The following is a 23,686-nucleotide window of genomic DNA, read 5'->3' on the forward strand; positions in this document are numbered from 1 at the left end:
ATTTATAATTTTTTTGTATTTTAGTGGGCAATTATCAATACATAACAAAAATCTAAATTAATTTTTTTTTTCGGATTTAAATTAAATTAAATTTTAAATTTAAAGAAAAAGAATTAAAAATCATTATTTTGATATTTATTATGTGTTTTAGGTGGCTGATTTAATTTTTTATAGATATTTTGTTGTCGGATTTTTTATTTTTATAACTCTATAAAGAAACTTAAATAAAATTTAATTTTGATTTTTGTTATGTATTGATCATTGCCTACAAAAATGCAAATAAATAGTAATATTAATTTTGATATTTAATTTTAATTTTAATTTGAAATTTAATTTAAATCCTAAAGAAAAATTTAAATAAATTTAATTTGATTTTTATTATATATTTATAAGTATTCTATTTTTATTTTATAAAATTTTATTTAAATTTTCTCCTTAGACTTATTAAAAAACAAAAAAACTAAAAAAAAATCTCTCCCCCCTCTCTTCCTCTCCCTCTCTTTTCCTCATTTCTCTCTTCCACCAGGACATCACCACTCTTCGTTTGAGTTGAATGCGCCAATCAAAATAGTGCATTCAAAATGAACTATTTCTTTTGTCGCATTCTAAATGCGCTATTTTATTTGACGAATTTGTTTTTTTTTTTTAAATTTTATATTAAGCATACTGCTCTTGCTAATTGTGGGGCTTAACATGCTCCTTTTAAAATAAACCCTCGGGGAGGAACTCTTGAGCTCTTCATGAGCTTCTTTCAAAAGAGAGAGGAAGAGGGAGGAGTGGGAGAGAGAGAGATAAGAATGGAAAAGGAGCTTTTTTTTCAATTCATCTTGAACGAGAGCCCATTATACATCATCCTACAACCTCTATTTATAGAAAATTCACACCGATGTGGTGTCTTGCAGAACATCCTAACTAAAACGGTCCACTACACAATAATCTCCACCTTGGTCTAATTTTACGGTCAAAGAACAACATATGTGCTTGCTGCGATCTGACTGGCTTTTTGCACTAACTCCATGAGTAAACTCATCGAATCGATCACAATCCCGCTCACGTCCAACCTCTCCGTTGCGCGTTCAGATCCATAGCTCCAGCTCGCACTCCCACACGTTCTAAAGCGCACACACACCTGTGTGTTGCTCCTCCCATGATTTGCACTCCAGTTATGCGTTGCTCGCTCATGCGTGCTTCTGGCCCACGCATTTTCTTCTGCACGGCACGGCCACTCTCCAGCATCGAGCATCCTTCGGTTCACCAGTCTTCCCCGGACACCCGAGTCCGCGACCAACCTGCTGCCCTGAGGTTCTTGATTTACTGTTCCGACACAACAAAACCATTGACTTGAAAGCCCCACCTCAAAAAAGATATTTTCAGTCTGCAGCTAGAATTCGACTGCACGAACTGCACCTAGGCTGCAAAATCGCTACCCCACCTTTGTTCACACGAACTAACTTGTGATCTGGCAATGCTCTCACACTCTAGTTTGCAAAGAGTATCTACACCGCTTGGATCCGTCTCTTGCACTTTCCGGTAGGAACCTAGCTAGCTGTGTCTGCGAAATTCACACCGTTGTGGTGTTTTGCAAAACCGGACCACCACACAACACTTCAATTCAGTCAATTTAACATGATCAAGTACATGATGGCATTTAGGAGACTACAAATTTTCACCTTAGGGTTGGATGAGTTGAACATCATTAGAAAATCTTTCTTTGAGTAAGATCTTGTTGGCCGACCTTCCAATCTACATTCCTTGTAAATCTTTGATTTGGCGTGCATCTGACCTTGGAGAACCTCAAAAACCATGAAAATCACATGCCCTTCACCATCTGCAACTTCCATGAGACATGTCTTGTGTTATTGAGAGAGCTCTGAGGTGGATAACGAACCGCATCAACTCCAATGATTGGGTCACAGTCGCCGATGATTACCGGCTTCTTTAGTAGATTTGAAATCTTTGCACCAAGTGAACAGACCTGTATATACTCATGGATCACTTTAATTTTATTTTTAAAAAATAATGAATGCATAAGATCTCAAACATGCTTTTATTTCATTTTATAACATAAAAAAAAAAAGCTTTGAAATAAGAGAATAAAAGTGATTCCAAACAGCTCCTTACTGTGCACCATATACCTAAATTATGCCACATTGATAAATGTTTAGGAGATGTTGTTGGGTAGATGAAGCATCCTTATTTCATTATTTTCTTACAGCACTAATACAATTATCTTTCATTTGGGTGCATCTGTAACCTTAAACGTATTGACTTGTTTACAGGGTGAACAAATTCTGGAGCAGATCAATCATCTCCGTAAAAAGGTTATAAACTGCTTTATGTTGATAACTTCCACGAAAATTAACAGGAACTATGTGGATTGTTAGGACTTATGAAATTTTGATTTAGCTCTGAGGAGCTAATTTCGCTCAGCAAATAAGACATTTCCTCTTGAGCTAAGCTACAAATGATCTTCACCAAGTTATAAGACATTGCTCTTTTTGAATTTTACAAGATAACCGTTAACAGAGTTGCAAGTAGTTAATACTTTGCAAAACAAAATATATACTATCTTGCAGAACACGAAGAACTATCTCTGAAATTTCTTTTTCCATTTGTTGGAAATTCAGGGAGTTCAACTGATGGAAGAAAATACTCGGTTGCGTTATCAGGTCTATTGCCTCTCTAGCTCCTTACTCAACGTTAGCAATTCATTGTTCTAACTAGTAGAGTTATGCAGGTTGCAGAAATGTCGAAGATGGGGAAACAAGTGGTTGTTGATCCAGAAAATGCTTTCCATGAAGATGGTCAGTCCTCTGAATCTGTAACTAATGTAACTCATTGCGGGAACCCGTACGAGAACGACGATACCTCGGATACATGTCTCAAATTAGGGTAAGGGCATTATGTTGATAGTTTTAACATCTCATAAAACACTTAGGGGCTGTTTGGTAGCAGGATTTAGGCCGGATTTGAGGCGGATTTGAGCGAAATCCAGCCAAACGGCCTAAAATGCAAAACCAAATCTCACGGCAAACAAAATCCACTGTAGAAGGAAAATTCCGCCGATTTGCTCTAAATCCCAGATTTCCGAAATCTTTTATTTTGCCGGATTTACTAAATCCATGGTGTTAGAGGCAGAGTCCGGTAGGTAAGTCCTGCTCTATAGCCAAACAGTTATATGAGATTTAAGATGATTTATTATGAATGTTACCGAGCAGTTTTCATGATTTAAGCCCTTAAGGATTTTAAAAATTCGGATATAGAGGATTGATCATGGATGCTACCAAACAACCCCTTAATAAGAACAAATGATAGATTATTTGAAATAATTTTCAATCAAATATTTTCAGAAGAATGGCATATCTGCTTTTGCTTTCATATTTACACTTGGCAAGGTGCTGATAGGAAATTTTTTAGAGCTTTTTTAATGGAGTATCTGCAACGACCATGATTGCTAAGTAGTCAATGATCCTTGAACGTTTAGCTATTAGTTTGGTTGGTAAAGATTTCTCTGTACTGTAAGGAAATGATGGAATATATTAAGGGTAAGCTTCCCTTCTTTTTCTTACTGCAGGCTTTCATGCTCAGGCTGGAAATGAGTGAAGATCAACGAAGAAAGGAGAAACAGTTCAACTTTATTATCTTTGAACCTTTGTATGAAAGAATAATGTTCCTAACTGATTAAAAAACAATAATAGCAAAATAGTGCAAATAAAATTTTACTATTGAAGGTCGTCAAAGTGTTCTGCTTTCAGAATTCATCATCATCATCTTTTGCCTTGCCAACTGATAAAATGGAGAGTTTTCTCTTTAAAATTGACATTGTTCAGTTCGCCTGAAGCAGAAACTGGACTGGTAACATTCCTGTTGTGCCAGTGAGTTTTATCCAAAGGCTTTGGGATGATTTTTTTACTGTTTTGTAAAGCTGATTTTTAGTATAGAAAATTTTTAAAAGCAGGAAAAAAATAGTGGTCTAAGACAGTACTAAACGAAGCATTGGGATGGTTTTTTTAGTGCTTCTTAAAACGATTTTTTATATACAACAACAACAACAAGCTTTTGTCCCACTACGTGGGGTCGGCTACATTAAATCTTTTTTCGCCATTGTGTCAGGTTAAAAGTCAAATTCTCATTTAAATCTAATAAAAAAATTTATTTTTTAATATTTTCTAACCAAGTTTTTTTAGTTCTACATCTACCTTTTTTAAAAGTCAAATCTAATACCTCAACTTTTCTAACTAGATAATCGTAAGGCCTCCGTTTAATGTGACCAAACTATCTAAGCCGACTCTCTCTAATCTTATCTTTCACTGGAGCAGCTTTTTAGTATAAAAATTTAAATTTTATACTAAAAAATTTATTGAAGAAGCAAAAAAAAAAATTATCTCAAACGAAGCAAAATTCTTTTTGTTCTGCTTTCTTCTGAAATACTACTAATTATATGGAAAACATTTATATTGCTGCAAAATCATTAAATATGCATTCATGTGATATGTAATATGAATTAAAAATGCATTTATTTTGTATCAAGAAGAGTTCAATAAAATAGCTTATCAAATAAAATGTCAACCAAAATTTCTAAAAGATTGAAAGTGTTCAAATATGCAATAACATCAAGCTGTTATCCTATTATGTGTGGGATTTACTGCATGAATTTTTTTTTCGCTATTATATTCTATTAAGAGTCAATTTCTTATTTAAATATAATAAAAAACTCATTCGAATTGCTTTCTAATCAAATCTTTTAAGGTCCATCTTTATCCTTTTTAACATAGGTTAGATGTAATGCATCTACTCTTATAATCGAATCAGATGATTTTGTGATCAAACAATATTACGCGACTTTCTCTAATCTTCTCTTTTGTTGGAGCTACTCCATCCTTTTCAACATGCTTGGGCAATAATAGTATTATGATGGGTGACTTTCTAGAAAGCTCTCGTGTTGCATTCCTAAAACATTATAATTATCGGGTTTTAAGTCTTGAATGAGAAAAATAAAGAGCTGCATTAGGTAGTTAACAATTAATATAAAATTCATTAAGAAAAAATAATAAATATTTTTAATTGAAGTGTTAAAATAAAATGATAAATGATATAAATTTAATTGATATAAGAAAATCAGATATAAATTTACACTTGGAATTTAAGTTTCAACACATCAATATTTTTTTTAAATGAGTAAGCTGATAAGAAAATTAATTAAATTGGAGTTGGCTCAAATTTAACTTGCTAACTTATTGAGCTTATGGCCATTTGTTAAGCCAACCTAACCCAACCCGACACACGAGCTGGCTTAGCACAATTACACCCCTGGTGTAACCATATAGGCTAATGAGCTTAGGATAATAGAGTTATAAGCTAGGCTTGTAAATTCTAACTCAAACTTGTTGACAACAGGACATTGCTTAGAGAGGAGAGGAATGAAGCTAGAGGGGTAAATATCATTGGGCCAGCCCAAGTCGAGTCCTGTAATAGAAGAAATCAAGAAGGTAACTGATGATGCTTGAGGGAGATCTATAGTAGATCTCATAAGAGTAAATATCATGAAAATGGGTGAGAAATTAGAATGGAAGAAGACACCAATCACAAAAGCTCTATGAAGTTCTTTAAGTTGCAAAAATTTCATCACCAAAGTACGAAGTGAAAACTGGGGCATGCCCTCCGGGGGCGAAACTAGCCTTAATTTTCAATAGCGACCCATATTTATTCATATCCTTGATCGTCATATGCTTTTAAGGTATATCGAGGGTCAAAGGGGACAGCGTCTTCTGAGGGGGTTTGACTTGCCCTAATGCAAGTTCCGCCCCTAATGCCCTCTCATCAGAGAAATTATTAATGGCTGAGTCTGAACGGAAAGTTGTGTCCAAATTCTTAGCGTACACTGTCTATACATTGTGTATCTTTATTTTTGTATACAGTGTTTACACAATATATACACGCTGTGTACACTAACATGTTGGGATACAACTCTATGTCCGAACCCCGCACAAAATATTCTCCTCTCATCGTACCTAGGGACAGAGAAGAAGAGTTGGAATTTAAAAATAAATCAATGGTGAGCAAAAAGGATAGAAAAAATGTAGCACAGATAAGAGGAAAGAAAAACTCAAACCTTAAATCTATGGGTGTCAATATTTGACACGACACGACAACCCGAATCGGACCCGACCCGTTTATAAATAGGTCGGGTCCGGGTTTGCAGATTCGACCCGTTTGATAAAACGGGTCGGTCAGGTTGACCCGGCGGGTTGCCGGGTCAAGGGTTCGACCCGAACCCGACGGGTTGACCCAAATTGACACCCCTACTTAAATCTAGTGGTGTCTAACTAATCAGAATGTTAACCTCATTAAAAATTGTTGCTTAGGATTAAAAAAAGAACTACCAACTTATGTTCAAAAAATTGTTGGATTAAAAAAGATTCCATTTTTCATATTTTTAACTTAATATAAATTTTTTTGAAATCATTCTAATGGCATTGTAGGGTCATCATCATTGTCCATCAAATGATTAAAGAGGCACAAAGCAACATGAGAATTGACACCTCCCCCAGTCCAAAACAAAATCACAATAATTATCACATAAAGATGATAAACACTGCATTCCCCAACACTATCTTTTTGACCTAACAAAGATGGATAATCAGACACAAACAATTAACAGCATCTTATCGTTGCTGCACAAAAGCTCCATGATGAACAAAAATGGAGTTTTTTCTTTATTTAAAAATTTTTATTAAGTTTTTTTAGCCCCACCATTGATGCACTGCAACTCCATTCTCCCTGAGCTTACCAAAGAGTGCCAAGCATTCCCAATAAGCTCTCATCCTCCACTTCCCCTCGTCGTCCTCCGCCTCCTCTCCATTCTCCCAGTCGTTCCTGCATTCCAGAAACAACTCGTCCACGAGCTCAAGGACCTCCCCTGTTACCATTTCCTCCACCGCGTCCGCCTCTGCTTTCACCACCACGTACTCCTCCTTTCTCACATTCCATCTCAGCCATTCCCCCACATCTCCGCCTCCAACCGCAGTCGCCGCCGGCCAGTCAACTAAATCCACCCTAACGATCTCAAATTTCTGATTCCTCGGATACTTCTTCCTGAACCATCCTTCGGACCCGACTCTACCCGGCGAGCCTATGTCCACAAAAACCCTTCTTGGGTAGTTATCCAAAGATTCCCCAGTCAGGTCTGGCAAGTACCTAATAATTTTTCCGTGCTTCTCCACCACCGGCGGCTCGAGAAGCGCGTCCTCTAGTGATTGAAGAGCATCTTCCTTTGTTTCGGAGACTGATAAGAGCCGCCTCCCGAGCTTCCCACCGCCAGCATTGTCGTGGTAAAGCTTTTTTACGGCGATGATGGTGCGACCAATGTTCTGGATGTAAATCATCCTGTAATTCGCCGGTAAGTTGAAGGGCTTAACAGGATGGGTTCCAAGCCGGAACGCGGCAACGCCGCCGACCCTGATTGCGCGGTCGATGAGGCGAAAATTGGCGTCATTGAACCCTCCGGCCACGAGGAAGACGAAATCCAGCGACTGGGCGCCGCTGATCTGATGAATCTTGCGTTCCGGCAGGCAGGAAACGCCGCTGCGCCGGAGAAGGGAGGCGTGGAACCCAGGGTTTCCAAGGAACAAAGTGCGACCCTGGGGCTGCATGAGTCCGTAGGCTTTCATGTCCTGCAGCAACTTCGGCATGTAGAAAAGCTCGTCGTTGGCCGAATTACCGCCTTGGCCCGCGACATGGGCAGCGGGATCGGAAAGAAGCGCAGATCGGAGCCAGGGGAGGGAAAGGAAAGCGACGGCGAGAAGCACTGACCGGGCGATGAGGCGAAGGAGCCTAGGGTCAGGAAGAGGGATCACAAGCTCGTCGCGGGGAAGCTCAGCCGCGGCCTGGCCGTCGTTAGGCCGTCGGATCGTGCGCGGCGAGGCCTTCATATTTCCGATCTACGTCGGAGCACGTATCACTGGTTCACCTGTGAGCTAGGAATAACACACTAGAGAAAAACCAAGACAAATAGAAAGGGAAAGAGCAAGGTGGGGCGGCGGAGGACGTTAGCGAGTGCAGAATCGGGCAGCGGTGTGGTTACCACCCACGAGAGCAACACGGGAGCTTAGGGATCGAAGGGTTAGAAGCATCAGCTGGTGAATTCGCTGGACCTCCATGGCAAGATTGCTTTGGGACTCCTCAATTCCACGCTGAAGATCGGAAAATTAGCACATCATGGTCTCCACCGACGGTGGGAAATCGATAGCCGGCGGTACTTTCCGGCGAGCGGTGGGAAATAAGGAAGTAGAATGGAAAGAAGGAACTCGGAAAGGGGTTCTTTTAAGAACGAGCTGAGGGGGAACGAAGGCGGGGGTATTTTGGGGAAAAAGATGAGTTGTTTTTTTTACTGGCTTTATTTTATTTTTGTACAGTTTTTATTATTTTCCGTTTCTTCTGTTTGGTTTAACGGAAAAAGGGAGGGTTTAGTGCTGCCGTGAACAACTAATCAAGTTGTAAGTATCTGTTTTTGGGCAGAAGACGGGCGTGGCCGTTTCAACACTGTACATTTTTTATCCGCGTGGGCTTCTTTGGACAATTTTCTTACTTCTGTGCTGGTTTCACCATTATTTTTTTTATACTTCTAAAAATTTTATATTAAAAAGTTTTTTTTTCTATAACAATTTTAATTTTTTTTTTCAATAACAATTTTGCAAATCAATAAGAATTTGTCCCAAATAAAACCTAAGTGTGTAAGCGAGCAGGGGCGGATCCAACTTCTTTTTTTAGGGTGGGCAAAAAAAAAAAAAATTTGTTAGGGATGGGCAAATATGCTTAGGATTGATAAAAGTAGAACAAAAAAATTTTTTTAGGAGGGGCAAAATGTTTCAAAATCTCCCCTCTAAATATATATATATATATATATATATATATATATATATATATATATATTTTAGGGTGGGCAAATGCCCACCCTAAGCCATGGGTGGATCCGCCCATGTAAGCGAGTCATGCATGATATGTTAGATCTCGATGCAAATTTGAATTGAGAACTTTCAAATTATATTAGAGACCACCCAAACTATAATTTTGGCAAACTTATAGGCAAATTGAACATCTTAATCATCGATACCAAATTTGGTCCAATCCTAACCCAAAATGAGCTCAAATCAAATGACGAAAGCCTATTTTAAAGCTTTAAAGTATTAATTGGATGATCAAATGATATTTAAATATGACATGCTTATAGTGGAATTGAGTGGCTCGATGATATGAATCTAATAAGCCCATGATCACTCAATTCTGACATAACTAAGGCATTTAAATGCTTGATAAATGCTTAATGATTATGGGAATCATTATAAGTCGTACGATAGAATACTCCAAACTTGACCTAGATTTTCTCCATATTACTGAAGATGCTACTCCAAAAACATAAATATTGAGAGCTCTCTTGCACTCACCATCTTGCGGTGCCAGTGAAGGAGTTCTTCCCGACCTCCGAGCGCTATTGGATTTTTGTCTGCTTTTTGACTACCTCCAGAATTCCTCACGGACTATATGACCACTGAATCTTCTCCCGATCACCGTTGTTTGATGACTACGATCTCTCCAGCCTATATCACCCAACTATGATTTTTTCAACCTATATCACTTGCCGACTACAATCACTATAACTATAGACTTCTAATTATGGTCCCTCCGACCACCATCATTTGACTATTGCTTTACGGCGCTAAGGACCTAACAAGCAAGCCCACACTCTCATTAGAATAACTTTCATATTGTTCTCCAACTATGTAATGTGCTATGTACATTGAGCCAGCGCCCTCCTTTGGGAAGGGCATTATTTATAATCAACCACCAACACTACTCGAATCAATTCGACTGGGCAAGGCCCCATTGGTGTTTCCCTCTTTTGGGGGGTTTACACATAAACACTGTGTTGTCTTTTATGCATGATGTACCCTACTCTTTTATCTATTTTTTATGTTGGATCTTTGTACAAAGTTAGAATGCTGAGTATTATATTTCTCTACCACTGCGAATATTCCAGGAAGCAACAATTTTGACTCATGAGCAAACTCAAGCTCAACTTGATAAATTATTCCTGAGCTAAGCTTCATGAGCTAACGAGCTAAGTTTGAGCCGATCCCAACTTGACTCTTTAAATCAAGAAATAGCTAGTTTAAAAAATATTAATATGAAATGCACTTAAAATATATTGGCATTCAGATGCAAAGTTGTACAAAATGTTAAAAAAAAAATCTAATATTTTATATTAAGGGATTATTTATTATTTATTATTTTTATTTTTTATTCATCTTTACTATTTTATTATAATATTTATTTGAATTATAATCATTTTCTCTTTTTCATAATTTTCAATTACTTAAACAAGCTCAAGCAAGTGATGACTCGAGCTCGACTCGACTTGTTTACACCCTTAGCTTGAGATAAGTTTTTTTTTTTTCTAAATAAAACTCCATTGCAAATTTGCAAATTTAAATTTACTTAATTGCTCTATCAAAATGAAAACTTCAGGATGGAATAAAATAAAAATAAAAATTGCTAATTGTACCCCAATATTGTTAGATTAGAAGAATAGGTAATGAACCATAAATTTCTTTTTGTAATCTAAAATATTATCGCCATTAATATCACAGCAATGTTGCTATAAAATTTCGGTATTGTTAGCTAATTGAATCGTATATTATATAAATATTAAATGCTGATTTAGAGATGAAAGCAACATTCGTGAATTCAAATTATTTTAAATTGATCATAATTAAATTATGAATTTATATCTTAATAAATTTATTTAAGAGATTAAAATATAAGTAGACAAATTGTAAATTTTTTTATAAAAATTGTACAAAAATTTTGTTAAGTGATTCGAAGCTCTTTTATTCTCCTCGTCGGTTTAAACTTTTTAAAAAAATTGTATCATAATATTATAATTAAAAAGCAAAATGATGGGACTAAAAAAATTTATTTTTTGGGAATGTAATTGAAATTAATATAATATTAGTAATCTATTTATTGCACTATTCTTAAATTACATTTAGTTGCGGCTTGCTTTGTTGAAAAAGGAAAGGAGAGTAAAAATGGATGTAGTATTAAAAAAAAATTAAATTTTTTTGAAATATTTTTAAGTTATTGGAATAAATTTAAAATAAACGTAGATAATTATATTTATTTGATATGAAGTAAAATGAATATAGTATGAAACAAAATGATGCTAGTGATGATATGAGTGACGGTGATTGCCATAGGTGGAGTGGCAGCAAAGTCTGATGGCAACCTGAGCAACAATAGCAAATAATTTATAGTATATTGAAAACTAAATTTATAATTTTCAAATACATCAAAAATCAAACTAGTTGAATTTCAAATAGTTTAACTTTTCCTCTACATTTTTTTTTAAAGTGTTTTTTTTTTTAATTTTTTTGTTTTTTACTTTAAGCTTCATTTGGGATAACTTTTAACTACTTAATTTTTTTATTTTCAAGGAATTTTTATGCTAAAAAGTTGCTTCAAATGAAGGATAACTCAAACACCAATATTTTCAAAAGTCCTGCATTTTGAAATACTCTACACCCATTTTACTTTAAATAAAATAACCCTTTAATAATATTATAATTCATCTTGATCAAAATTTTGCTCAAAATATTTTATCATGAGAACATTTTTTCCCTAAACTCTATCATAGTAATTTATTAGTTTTTAATAAATTATATTTGATATCCATCTCTTTACATAATTTATTTTGGCCTAGGCTTCATTTGAGACGCATTTCTTGCTGTTTTCTAAAGTAGCCTTTTAGTACAAAATTTACTAGAAAGACATTTCAACTATATATTTCTCTACCGCCGCGAATATTCCAGGACGCAACAAGTACAAAATTTACTAGAAAGACATTTCAACTGAGAGAAATTATTTTGTGATTAGTCTGAATGTAGCTTCTTATCCGGACTCCAATCGGGTATTGACATGTTATTTTATTTTATTTTTTTGTATGTAGTCATAGTCATATGATTTTGTTATTAAAGTGTGATCTAAAGAACCGGCCCAGTTAATTCAATTAATAATATTTTTCTTGTAGCTAGATGACTCAACTTGGTCGGGAGGTTATAGATTTGAAAAAAATGAAGCTGATGCGTTCGTTCACTTTTGAAAACTCACGGAAGACCCAAAAAATTTAGGGATTCGGAGCCGGAGCTCTCGTCTTGTTCACCAGAGATTTCTACGTGCAGAATCCAGACTCTCACGACGCTCTTTATCTTCATGAAGGAACTGTCGATAATCGCTCTTCATCCTCTTTAGCTTTTTAGGATTTAGGCTTCGTTTGGGACGGCTTTCTTATTGCTTCTTAAAGCCGCTTTCTAGTACAAAAAATAAAATTTTTGTATGAGAAAGTGGCTTTAAGAAGCAGTAAGAAAGCCGTTCCAAACAAAGCCTTAGTATGAATGACAAACTATTTTTGTGGATATTATGTAACTATAAACATTTAGAGCTATATGTATACCGTAGAAATTGCTCAATATGTAGAAATTGTTCGATGTGTGAACTTGTATACCGTAGAACTTCCAGAAGGAAAATGCATCATAGCTTTTGTTAAGCTGCATACATAAGTGTCTAGCTTAATTATGTTTGAATATTAATTGGCATACAGGAAATACATAAATTTTATGGAGTTCAAGAAACCGAACAATAGTTTCAATATTTAATATTGTGCACACACTGTGTACAAACTTGTGCACATTCTCTACTATATTTTTTTCACACGCTTTGTATAAGCTTGTCCACATATTATGTGTAAGCTATACATAGGTTGTATACAACATTTACATATAATATTTACATCAATATTTAGAGCTATATGCGACTCCTTAGCCGATATATTATGTGATGAAGTGGATGAAGCTTTAAGGAATTTAAACATTTTTCGATTTACTCTGCATTTGTGCAGAACACAACCCTAATATTCATGTTGCTGTCATGATGGGATGTTACCAGACAAGCCTTCATCATTAAAGGAGATTTGCTAAAATTAAGCATAGGCCATTACGAATTTCTTAGTTCAACCGTTTAATAATATGTCCATGAAGTTTGTTGGTTATGTCTCCCTCGGTTATTTGAACGGATTTGTTCCTTTGTTAATGACGAGTCATCACAGCACTTCGTCTCTCTAATTATTATTGCCTTTAATAATTTTACGTCTTGATTATATACATATATGATTTCTGAAGCACATATCTGTTGTTCCTCCTGCAAATGTTAACTCAAGACCCTGTTTTCTTCATTGGGATAACACCATTAATTTTACTGCTAAACGGATATCCGACATATTTAGGGATATCAGGGATAGCCATGTACACATGATTCAACACATATAATATGGTTTATTATTTGATATGTTCAACTAACATGTTTCAAGACTTGATTGGAGTCCGAACGAGAAGCGACGTCCGGATTCTGCATCGAATAATTTCTATAGTACTCAACTGAAGCCCCATTGATTTGCTGCTTTGATTTCAATTATAATATTATGATTTTAAGATCTAATATATTTAGATATTTGTAAGTGTTAGATTCTAAAATTATATATATAATTAAAATGAATTCACACACATCATATAAATAATTTTAAATCTAAGATTTTTTAATTGATAGCTAAAGAATTTAATAAATAGATCAAGATGAACCTCATATTATTCTTAAATATTTTTCAAGTAAATAAATAAAAAGTTATATATATTAACATTCAGATACAGCCTAGTGGTCCAAAATAGAAGGCAATAGGCCAGCAGCGGAGGAACAATTATTACGTCCTCCGATCGGATGCAGAGGAACATCTGGTTGTAGGCAAAATTGGGTCTATACCGAGGTGTATCGAGTTTTTTCAATACACCTCGGTATAGACACGATTTTGCCTACAATCGAATGTTCCTCTGCATTCTTACACCGGACGAAATAAAAGTTCGTAGCGGAGATCATTGCATAGAAGAAGCACGTGATGGATGGGGCCCACCCTTATTTTATAATATGAATGTGATTGCCCTGTTACATGAATGTGCCACTTGCTTTGATATCCGTCCAATCTAAAATGTTCGTGCAATAATTTATGTCATATTCACCCCCACAATAAAATTTGTGAAAAAAAAAATGCGCTTTCAATGAGGAGGTTAGATATCGAATTTTTAAAAACTGTGATGAGTGATATTAATTACATATTCTTAAGAATACTTTATAACTTTTGTAAATTTTATATTTATCTCTTGCACCAATATATATATTTTTAAAAATTATTATGAATATTTAATTATTATTATTATTTCAAGATTAAATTTTTTCATCATTTATATCTTGAGATTCTAGTATAGATTTTTTTTTAATTTTTGATATTTTAATTTTAAAATAAGAAAATTTTTTTTATTTATTTAATGAATTTTTAATCAGAGATGATTAAATTAATTGAATATCAAATATGAACTACTTTTTTTTTTTTTAAAGTTATACAAAAGAGTGTGATTTGCTGCATAGCATATTGTTCACTAATATTTAATGCTTCATATGCAACAGTTAATGACGTTTTACTATTTCTGTATAACTAACGGATAACTACCAACTACTTAACACACTGATTATGGTTCCACTTGTGTCTAAAATGGAGATTTGTTATGTTAGCTCTTTGTTATAAACTTTATTTAGTAATTATCCTACTTTTTATTGCATAATATATAAATCCTAATGAATATTTAAAAGTAGCATGTTTGGCCTTTTTGCTCTTGGTCACTTACAAAGCCTACAACTTGTCTATATTAGGTGTGTAATCAAGTAAAGCCGATACGCGAGTTAGCTCGGACTCGACTCGGTAACAGGCTCAACGAGTCAATCTTATCGAGCTAACAAATCGAGCTCGAAGATGATTTCGAGCTCAACGGCTTATCGAGCTCGAGCTCGACATCGAATAGACCTCCACTGGACTCGTTAGTTTGTCGAGCAACTCGCAGAGTTGACCGGATGGGAAAATGAAATCTCAGTTTGGGTTGGCGGGAGGACGAATTGAATGCCAAGAGCGAAAACCAAAATGATGGAGATCGTGTGTTGCTCGATGGCGGAACTCGGGACGACGACGGAGCTTGGGACGACAGTGGACGCTATGCCGGAGCTCGAAGACATAGCTCGAAACAACATAGATCGCATGTTGCTAGCGGGGGCTAGCCTGCTCGGTGAGCTGATAGAAGTGAGACGAGTCGAGTTCAACTTGCCGAGTCGAGCTCAAGGTTGTCTTTTGAGCTGGACTCGAGTTTGAGCTCGAGCTCTGTAGTTGACAGTCGAGCTCAACTCGACTCATTTACACCGTATAGTATACATTCATTTAATTACTCACCCGTACGAATTCTTGTGCTCGACTGTATGCGCTTAGATGTCTGATCATTTGAAGTGAAGTTGCTTGATTACTAGTTTAAGCTCAGTTACTCATCCACATGCTACTTTCCCATGCGATATCTCCTGCTTGTTAATGTGCTAGTGGCTACTTGTTCATATGTAGATGATTACTTCTTTCTGTGAACTCACTTGCATATCCAACAACCTCACCTATTCATCAACAACGGGATAGTAGATCAACTTTTGACATAGTTGCTGAACTAAAGTTTGGGTAATTGAATTGATTAACTTTTCTATTTAATAAATAATAAGTAATAGGTCATTATTTTTATATCAAAATATTCATCCCTGGAAAATGGTCTATAAATGTTGTAAGAACTTTAAGAAGTTGAAACTTAATTGAATGAACATCCTATTCTTAGCAGGATCAGGCCCTTGCATTGCACAAATTATTCTGTGCGTAGTCCGGACGTCGTCCAAAGATCAATAAAAATGTGTCACGTCATCCCAAAAATATACCGAGCATGATAACGAGCGGTACTAGATGGTTCTCCCATCCGGTGTCCGCACAGAATAATCTCTCCTTGCATTAATATGTGCATGCAAAGGTTTTGATTGACTTAGTTGCCTATTCTTAGCAGGATCAGGCCCTTGCATTGCACAAATTATTCTGTGCGTAGTCCGGACGTCGTCCAAAGATCAATAAAAATATGTCACGTCATCCCAAAAGTATACCGAGCACGATAACGAGCGGTGCCGGACGGTTCTACCATCCGGTGTCCGCACAGAATAATCTCTCCTTGCATTGATATGTGCGTGCAAAGGTTTTGATTGACTTAGTTGGGTCTCTTTACCTTGGCTAGACCAATTTGGCCTTTTGATCATCCAAATTGTGCATTATTTAGATGCAAATCATCCAAAAATAATACAGGCTTTGAAATGTTAGAAACTGAAAGAAAAATCTTTTAAAAAATTGTTTCCACAATTGATATGTCACCAAAAATCACTTTGATTGGATGTGAATCTTGATGCACATCTAAATTGAAAACTTCTGATATTAAATTTGGGACCATTCATACTCTAACTTCAGCAAATTTATGGCAAAATTGAATGCATCCATGAGATGAATCCAACAAAATCAAAATCCATCTAATCTAAACCCAAATGGTCCCAAATCAAGGGACCACAACATATTTGAAAGCTTTAAAAGATTAGTTGTATAACAAATGATATCCAAAAATGACATGCATATAGTCGAATCGAGTGGCTCAGTGAGAAGAATCTAAAGAGCCCAAGATAGCTCAATTCCGACATCATTACAAAACTTAAATGTTGAACGACGCTCTATGATCAGTGAAATCAATATGAGCCGTCCGATGGAGCACTCCAATTTAATCATAAATTTTCTCTATGTTTATGAAACATGTCACTCTTCAAATCAATTAATCGACCTCCTCTCCCTGCATGAAGGGGACTCTTCGAGGTTTGGACCCTAGCCTAAAAGCTCAAGAGAGATCTGATGCTTGAAGAATCTTGGAGCTCCGCCCAGACACCACCATCAGCGAATCCTTACTGCTCGCCCAACGTTATTGGTCCTCCGCCGACCATCATCGTCGAACCTCTATCCGGCTTCTCCATATTTTATGTGTTTTAAATGCTTAAGTACAATTAATTTAGATTCAAATCATTTCACTTTTGGTGTCATTGAGTTTAACTTTCTCAGACCTTCAATTCAATTATAAGCTTCTCAAACTAGGATTTGGATAATACTTAAATATATTTTAGAAAATTTTAATTCAAATATTTGTTAATATTTGTATTCATTTAAATTAATTTTCATGGAGAAATATCAATAGCAGCCCTAAATAAACCCAAAATCGTAGAGGTAAAAATAAGAAAGAAGTGGTATAAGGCTATAGAGCAAAAAAAACAAACTTCACATGGAGGGGCCAATGGAGCTCATTCGAGCTTATTTCTCCAAGTAGCAGCTGGGATTTTCATTGCTACCGCTATTTGTATTTCTTATTGAATTCCAGCTTGATTGCATATTGATGAGATTGAAAACTTAGATGCACCATAAATCATAAAATAAACGACAGCACGTGAGATCCCACAATTTTTTTCGCCTAGTACAACCTATCATTGCTACTGCTATTTGTCGTCTGTCGACTACGGTCCTTTTGACTTCCATTGTCTACCGACAACGATTCTTCTGACCCCCGTAATCCATCTACTACGGTCATTCTGACCTCCGTCATCTGTCGACTACAATTCTTCCAACCTCTGTCATCATACAACGGTCTTTCTTACTTCTATCGCCCGCCGACTACGGTCCTTCCGACCTACGTCACCCGCCGACTATGGTTCTTCCAACCTACATCGCTAACCGACTATGGTTTTGCTGCCCCAAACAAACATGCCAACATTGATTCTTCCAACTCCCACCGTGTAATATACTATGTATGATATATATTTGCCACATCGAGCCAAGACCTTCATCTTAAGGAATGTCTCATTTGTAATGGACTACAAACACTAATGGATTCATTCAAACTGGGTCAGGCCCCGTGGTTTTCCCCATTTTCAGGGGTTTCCACGTAAAAACTTTGGAGTCTCTTATAAATGTTACACCCTATGTTTTTCTGCTTGCATGCCGGATCTTCATACAAAACTAAGACGTTAAATTTTATATTTCTCTACCGCCGCAAATATTCCAGGACACAACAAACTTGATCCCAACACAAAAAGTCAAAAATTAATTGGATCAAATTTAGAACAAAACCCAACCCGGTCGAACAAAAATTTTTCGACAATGATTTGGTTTTAGAAATTTATTGACACCCGTATAAATGCATTTCAGTGATAGTCATGTAAAACCCATGTAGCCTAAACATATATTAATGGACTGCTAAGCTTATCATTTGGTTGAATTTGAGCAAGTTCAAGTGTTGTTTAAGCAAGAGTTTTGTGTTCAACTCTTTAACTTGTCGTGTCGAGCATGTGTTGTTCACGAATATAAAGTCTACTTTAAAATCTTATATAAATTATAGAATATAAATGTTGACACATAAATGTACACATATCCATATAAATATAAACGAATCTTGATGCAAGTTGAATTTGAAACCTTTCGGGAATAAATTTTGGACCATCTAATCTTCAAAATTGTCGAACATATAGGCTAACTTCATGTCTCATTGAGATAAATCAAATGATACAAAAAGTGATTTGATCAGAGCCCAAATGGGGTCTAGATCAAACACTTGAAGTATAGTTAAAATCTTAATGAAATGATTGAAAAAATAAATTATCTCTTAAATTTTAATGTTTATAGTCAAAGTGAACATCTCAATGATAGAAATCCAACGAGGCTAAGGTAACATGGTTCTAAGATCATTAAGGAATGAATATGTTGAGAGAGAAGATGATTAAAAAGAGAATCAATATGGGCCACCTGAATGATTACCTTGTGATTTTGGGCCAAATAATCAAAATAATACTCCCCAAAATTATAAATAAACAATCATTATATATGTGGAGAAGGTTGAGAGAGCTTAGTGGTTTTAAAAATCTCAAAGTTCTACCCCACCTTTGCTATCAGACCACCGCTCCTTGATTGTTTCCATCAGACCATTACTGTTCGACAAATATTGCCCTAACCATTGTAGTTAGACAACAAAAACCTTATTATCACTGTCATACCACTGTTACTTGGTCATGGCCTCCAAATCACAAATGCTTGGCTATAGTTCGACTGTGGCACTAGGTCGACTTCGCTCTACTTCCATCTCTCGACCATAGTCGCCCTACTACAATAGCTTGACCATCATCGTCTAAGTATAATCTCTACGCTACCATCATTTGACTATAACCTCCTATTAACTCTGAACCAATGTCAATCTCTGCGCCAATGTAATTTGACTGTCTCATGACCACTAAACTAGTCAAGATTAAGAAATCATAAAATTCTTAACAAATGATGGTAGCTTAGAGATTCTTTTATGCATCAACACAGCTCCATGACATTCTTTTTTTGATTGCCTGCTGAAACCTATCGACATAAATAATTTGCATTTATTATAAAGAACAATCGAAACAAAAGCAATAAGGTGTCGTGGTGTAGTTGGTTATCACGTCAGTCTAACACACTGAAGGTCTCCGGTTCGAACCCGGTCGACGCCATTTTGAATTATAATTTTCCTTTTTCAACTCATATGTAGCTGATTAGGGAATAAAATTTTTATTATTTTATTTATTTCAAAAAAGTTAACATAAGCTCAAATCATTCATCATTAATTATAATTTGATTAATCGATTAAAAAGCTTTGGTTGATTAATCGATTAAAAAGCTTTGGTTTAAATTATGAATTTAATTACTATTATTCTGAATAAAAGTATTAAAATAATAATATTTATTGTTATGATTTTTAAATATGACTATTATAATTGATACGACACAGAATAGTCAAATCCAAATATAGCATATTTATAATTGAATAAAGTGGCTCGATGAGACGAATTCATGAGACCATGATTGCGTAACTCTAATATCATTCGGGCACATAAATGCTTTACAAATGCTCTATAATTGAAGGGATCAATATGTGTTGCCATCAGATCTCCTTATTTGTGGGACGTGCCGTTTTAAAAAATATATAAATAGATCTTCACTTCCCAAATGAAGGGGGGCTTGGTCCTTTGCGAGCGACCTTTGGCTGGAGATTGGAAAAAGATCCACAGCTTTAAGAATCTATAGCTCCACCTAAGCATGCGCCATCATATGCCAACTTATGTTGGTTGATCAAACTATCTCTTAATCGCCCCTACCGTCGTTGGCCCCTGTCAACCACCGTCAAACTTTTACGGACCACCGTAGGACCACCACCCGACCATGTACTGTCTTCAGACTACCGTTTGGTCTCTAACCATAGTCGCCCGTCAATTACGGTCCCTCTAACCACCATCACACGTCGATTATGGTCCCTCTGACCACTGTCATTTGCCGACTACTATCTCTTCGACCTCAATAGCTCGTCGACTACAGTCATTTTGACCTCCATCAACTGTCGACTACGATCACTCCAAGCAGTTTTCAAATAAGTTACTTTCTCCATAAGAACGTAACAATCACATTTATAAAAAATTATATTATTGACATTCGGTGGACTTATAGTGTAACGATTTGAACTACATTAAAATTTTTAAAGTTAAGCACATTTGTATGTGAGCATTCTATTTATGTATGGGAGCATTCTATTATTCTAAAACTGATAATATTTCAATAATTAGAAATTTGAACAGTCACAAACTAGATTAGGGGTGTCAATTCGGGTCAACGGGTTGGGTTCGGGTCGAACCCGGAATTGACCCGGCACTATTCGGGTCAACCCGAACTTGACCTGTTTTTAAAAACAGGTCAGGTTTCCGGACCCGAGCTCGACCAGATTCAGGTTCGGGTCAACCTGGCCTGATATGAATGACCCGAAGTTGACCTAAAATTACTAGTTTTCGGGTCAAAATCGGGTCAATCTTCGATATTTGGGTCAAAATCGGGTAAAAATGGGTCAATCTAGGTTTTTCGGGTCAAATAGGAGTTTTCGTGTCAATTTCGGGTCAATTTCAAGTTGTTGGGTCAACCCGAACCCGAACCCGACCCGATTTTTAAAACGGGTTAATTTGTTGAACTTGAACCCGACCCGTTTCGGGTCCGGGTTAACCCTAACCCGGATTTTTCCGGGTCAGATTCCGATCGTGTCAAAAATTAACACCCCTAAACTAGATCATTGTGTTTCTAATATTATCAATTGACACTGCTATTTAAAAAATATCCACTTGACATGATAATGGTAAATGAAGCTTATTTACCTTTAACTTTGTCGTCTCAGCTCAACCTTAATCTTGCAATTTGTTAGATTTATTTTTAGCTCTTAATTTTAATTATATGTAATTTTGCAAATTTTTAATTGGGTTTTATAGGTACATGTAATATTTTATATTTTAACATATTGGACATTTGATCCTCTGCATTATACTAGAATAAAGGCTCAAATAATTGAATGGTATAATAGAAAAGTGTAAAAATTGATGATTCATAAAGCATATTTGGAATACCAATTTATGCCCTAAAAAAATCTTTACACCACCAATGAACTTTGACAAGATTCATCTTTAATCAAATCATTAATTTTTTTTAATTAAGATTTTTTTTCCAACAAAATTTTTATTGTTTTCTAAAGCAACTTTCTAGCACAAAAATTTTGATTATAAAAAAAAACCATGCTAAAAAATTGTTTTAAAAAACAGTAAGAAAGTCATTCCAAATGAATTCAAGGACAAGCAGAAAGAAAGTTATCCCAAATGAAGTCCAAGGCTTCGCTTGGAATGGCTTTCGTACTGCTTCTTAACATAGCTTTTTAATGCAAAAAAAATAATTTATGTACTTGATACGTCATCACAAAATTAGCTTGATCGGGCACGAATCTCGAGGCAAAAGCTAGTTGGAGACTTCAAAAATTAAATCCGGGAGCATCCGAACTCCGATTTTAACGAGCTTACAGTCAAACTGAGCGTCTCGGAAATACGAACCCAACGACACCAAGATCCCACCGCCGGACCACCGCAGGAACCTCGCCGGACCACCGCAGAACCTTGCCGGACCACCACCTTAAGGCCCGACGTTTAGTCCTTATGCTCTACTGAAGACCCGACGTTCTGTTCAAGGCCTGACACTCGGTCCCTACGTTCTATCGAAGACCCGACGTCATACTCAGGGCTCAACATTCAGTCCCTACGTCCTGTCGAAGACTCGACGTCTTACTTAAGTAATTGATTGTAATTTGATCATCCCTGGAGGTGATTCAGTCCTCGTGGTTTTTCCCTTTTTAGGATTTTCCACATAAAAAATCTTGTGTTCTCTGTGTGTGTGCTAGTTATACGTACTACGCTAAGACGTAGAATCAAGTCTCTATCGCCGTGTAATTTCTAGCCCGCAACAGTACTAAAAAGCTACTTTAAGAAGTAATAAGCAAGTTGTCCTTAGGGGTGTCAAAATGGGTTAGCGGATTGGGTTCGAGGCAAACCCAAATTGACATGATTTTAAACGGATTCACCCTTACCCGACCCATTTTTACAAATAGGTCAGGCAATCCAAACCTTACCTGACCCACGTGGGTTGTTCGGTTGACTCGACCCGATCCACGAATATGAAATGGGCATAGAGGTAATGTAATATCAGTTTTTGCTCCAGGTTCGTCCGGACGAAGTCGGATCGTCCGGGACGATCGGGATCCGTCTCGTCTCGGGTCGGGTCGTGACAGGTAATAGCTAGGGGGCAAACTGGTAGAGCCTGGCAGAGCACGACGATGCTGGCAAGGTGCGAACCATGCGAGTGGATTGGCTGGAGGTTTGGCAGCCTGGGCCTGAGGCCACTGCAAGTGCGAGCCGTGCAAATAGGGCATATGGGTGCTACTGTGCGGGCTGTGCAGCTAGGGTGGTGTTGACAGTGTGGATGGCTCATAGCGGGATGAGAGGTGGCCAAGCGGTGACGCATGGCGGAGATGTAAGTGTGAGAGGTGGCCTTCACGGTAATCACGGCTTCGTGGGCACCTCTATGGATTGCATTACAGGCGTATAGTCGGGTTAAACGGGTTAATATGGGTCATTTTTTAGTTTCTAAGTCAACTTTTCGAACCTGAACTCGACCTGTATGTCAAACAGGGTGACATAAACTTAGAAATTTTCGGGTCATGTCCGAGTTAAAATTTTAGATCATGTCAAATATTGACACTCGTGGCTGTCCCAAGCAAAATCTAAGACTTATAACATAATGATTATGCTCATCAACATCTTCATAAATTACAACTCTCTTTGATCTGTTAGTTTGAAATTTAGACTATCAATTAAGAGATATTGAATTCGATTATTATTTATGTGATGCGTGTAAATTTAACTTAATTGCTTATTACCTATAGAAGTTGAGTTTCTTTAGAATAAATATGTTGATTAGGCCATTCACCTGTCATGTAAGAAATGTTTATACGCGTCAAGTAATTACTTCGTCACTTGACACGTTAATTAATCATAGCAAATCCCTTATAAAGTGTGTTGCATCCGCTGCTTCTTCGGCCTTCTTAAAATAGATTGCGTCAAGAATAAAAATTTATCGCGTTTTATGCGCTTTTGATTTTTCGTTGATATTATAAAATTTTTAAAAGAAAAAGAAAATCGTAAGCGACGATTCCACGTTACGCTGACCGCGGCGAGCGGCAGAAAAACGCTCTCCAGAAAGTCCAGCTCACGCAATGAGGTTTTG

At 36.4% G+C, this 23,686-nt stretch overlaps 2 protein-coding genes and 1 non-coding gene across 4 annotated transcripts in view; 2 read left to right on the top strand and 1 right to left on the bottom strand.

Annotated features, from left to right (window-relative positions):
• Positions 1-3,740, top strand: part of LOC110102969 (MADS-box protein JOINTLESS) — a 13,675-nt gene extending 9,935 nt beyond the window's left edge. For both annotated transcript variants that reach the window (XM_028700300.1, XM_020831496.2), the window contains exons 6-9: positions 2,280-2,321; positions 2,628-2,669; positions 2,738-2,892; positions 3,575-3,740. In XM_028700300.1, coding sequence (XP_028556133.1) covers positions 2,280-2,321; positions 2,628-2,669; positions 2,738-2,892; positions 3,575-3,599 — 264 coding nt within the window. In that variant the 3' untranslated portion in view covers positions 3,600-3,740. The remainder of the gene's footprint in view (positions 1-2,279; positions 2,322-2,627; positions 2,670-2,737; positions 2,893-3,574) is intronic.
• A 2,756-nt stretch (positions 3,741-6,496) lies between these two features.
• Positions 6,497-8,311, bottom strand: LOC110102988. Its single transcript, XM_020831515.2, has one exon. The coding sequence runs from the start codon at positions 7,929-7,931 to the stop codon at positions 6,744-6,746; it is 1,188 nt and encodes a 395-aa protein (XP_020687174.2). The 5' UTR covers positions 7,932-8,311; the 3' UTR covers positions 6,497-6,743.
• Positions 8,312-19,483: 11,172 nt separating this feature from the next.
• Positions 19,484-19,557, top strand: TRNAV-AAC. The gene has a single exon. It is a non-coding gene; the product is annotated as a tRNA-Val (tRNA).
• The last annotated feature ends 4,129 nt before the right edge of the window (positions 19,558-23,686 follow it).

Source organism: Dendrobium catenatum, unplaced genomic scaffold, assembly GCF_001605985.2.
Source record: "Dendrobium catenatum unplaced genomic scaffold, ASM160598v2 fragScaff_scaffold_1482, whole genome shotgun sequence".
Lineage (NCBI taxonomy): Eukaryota > Viridiplantae > Streptophyta > Magnoliopsida > Asparagales > Orchidaceae > Dendrobium > Dendrobium catenatum.

Bases quoted from the DNA above. Each gene is read 5' to 3' on its own strand.
- LOC110102988 (XM_020831515.2), bottom strand. From the start codon at position 7,931: ATGAAGGCCTCGCCGCGCACGATCCGACGGCCTAACGACGGCCAGGCC.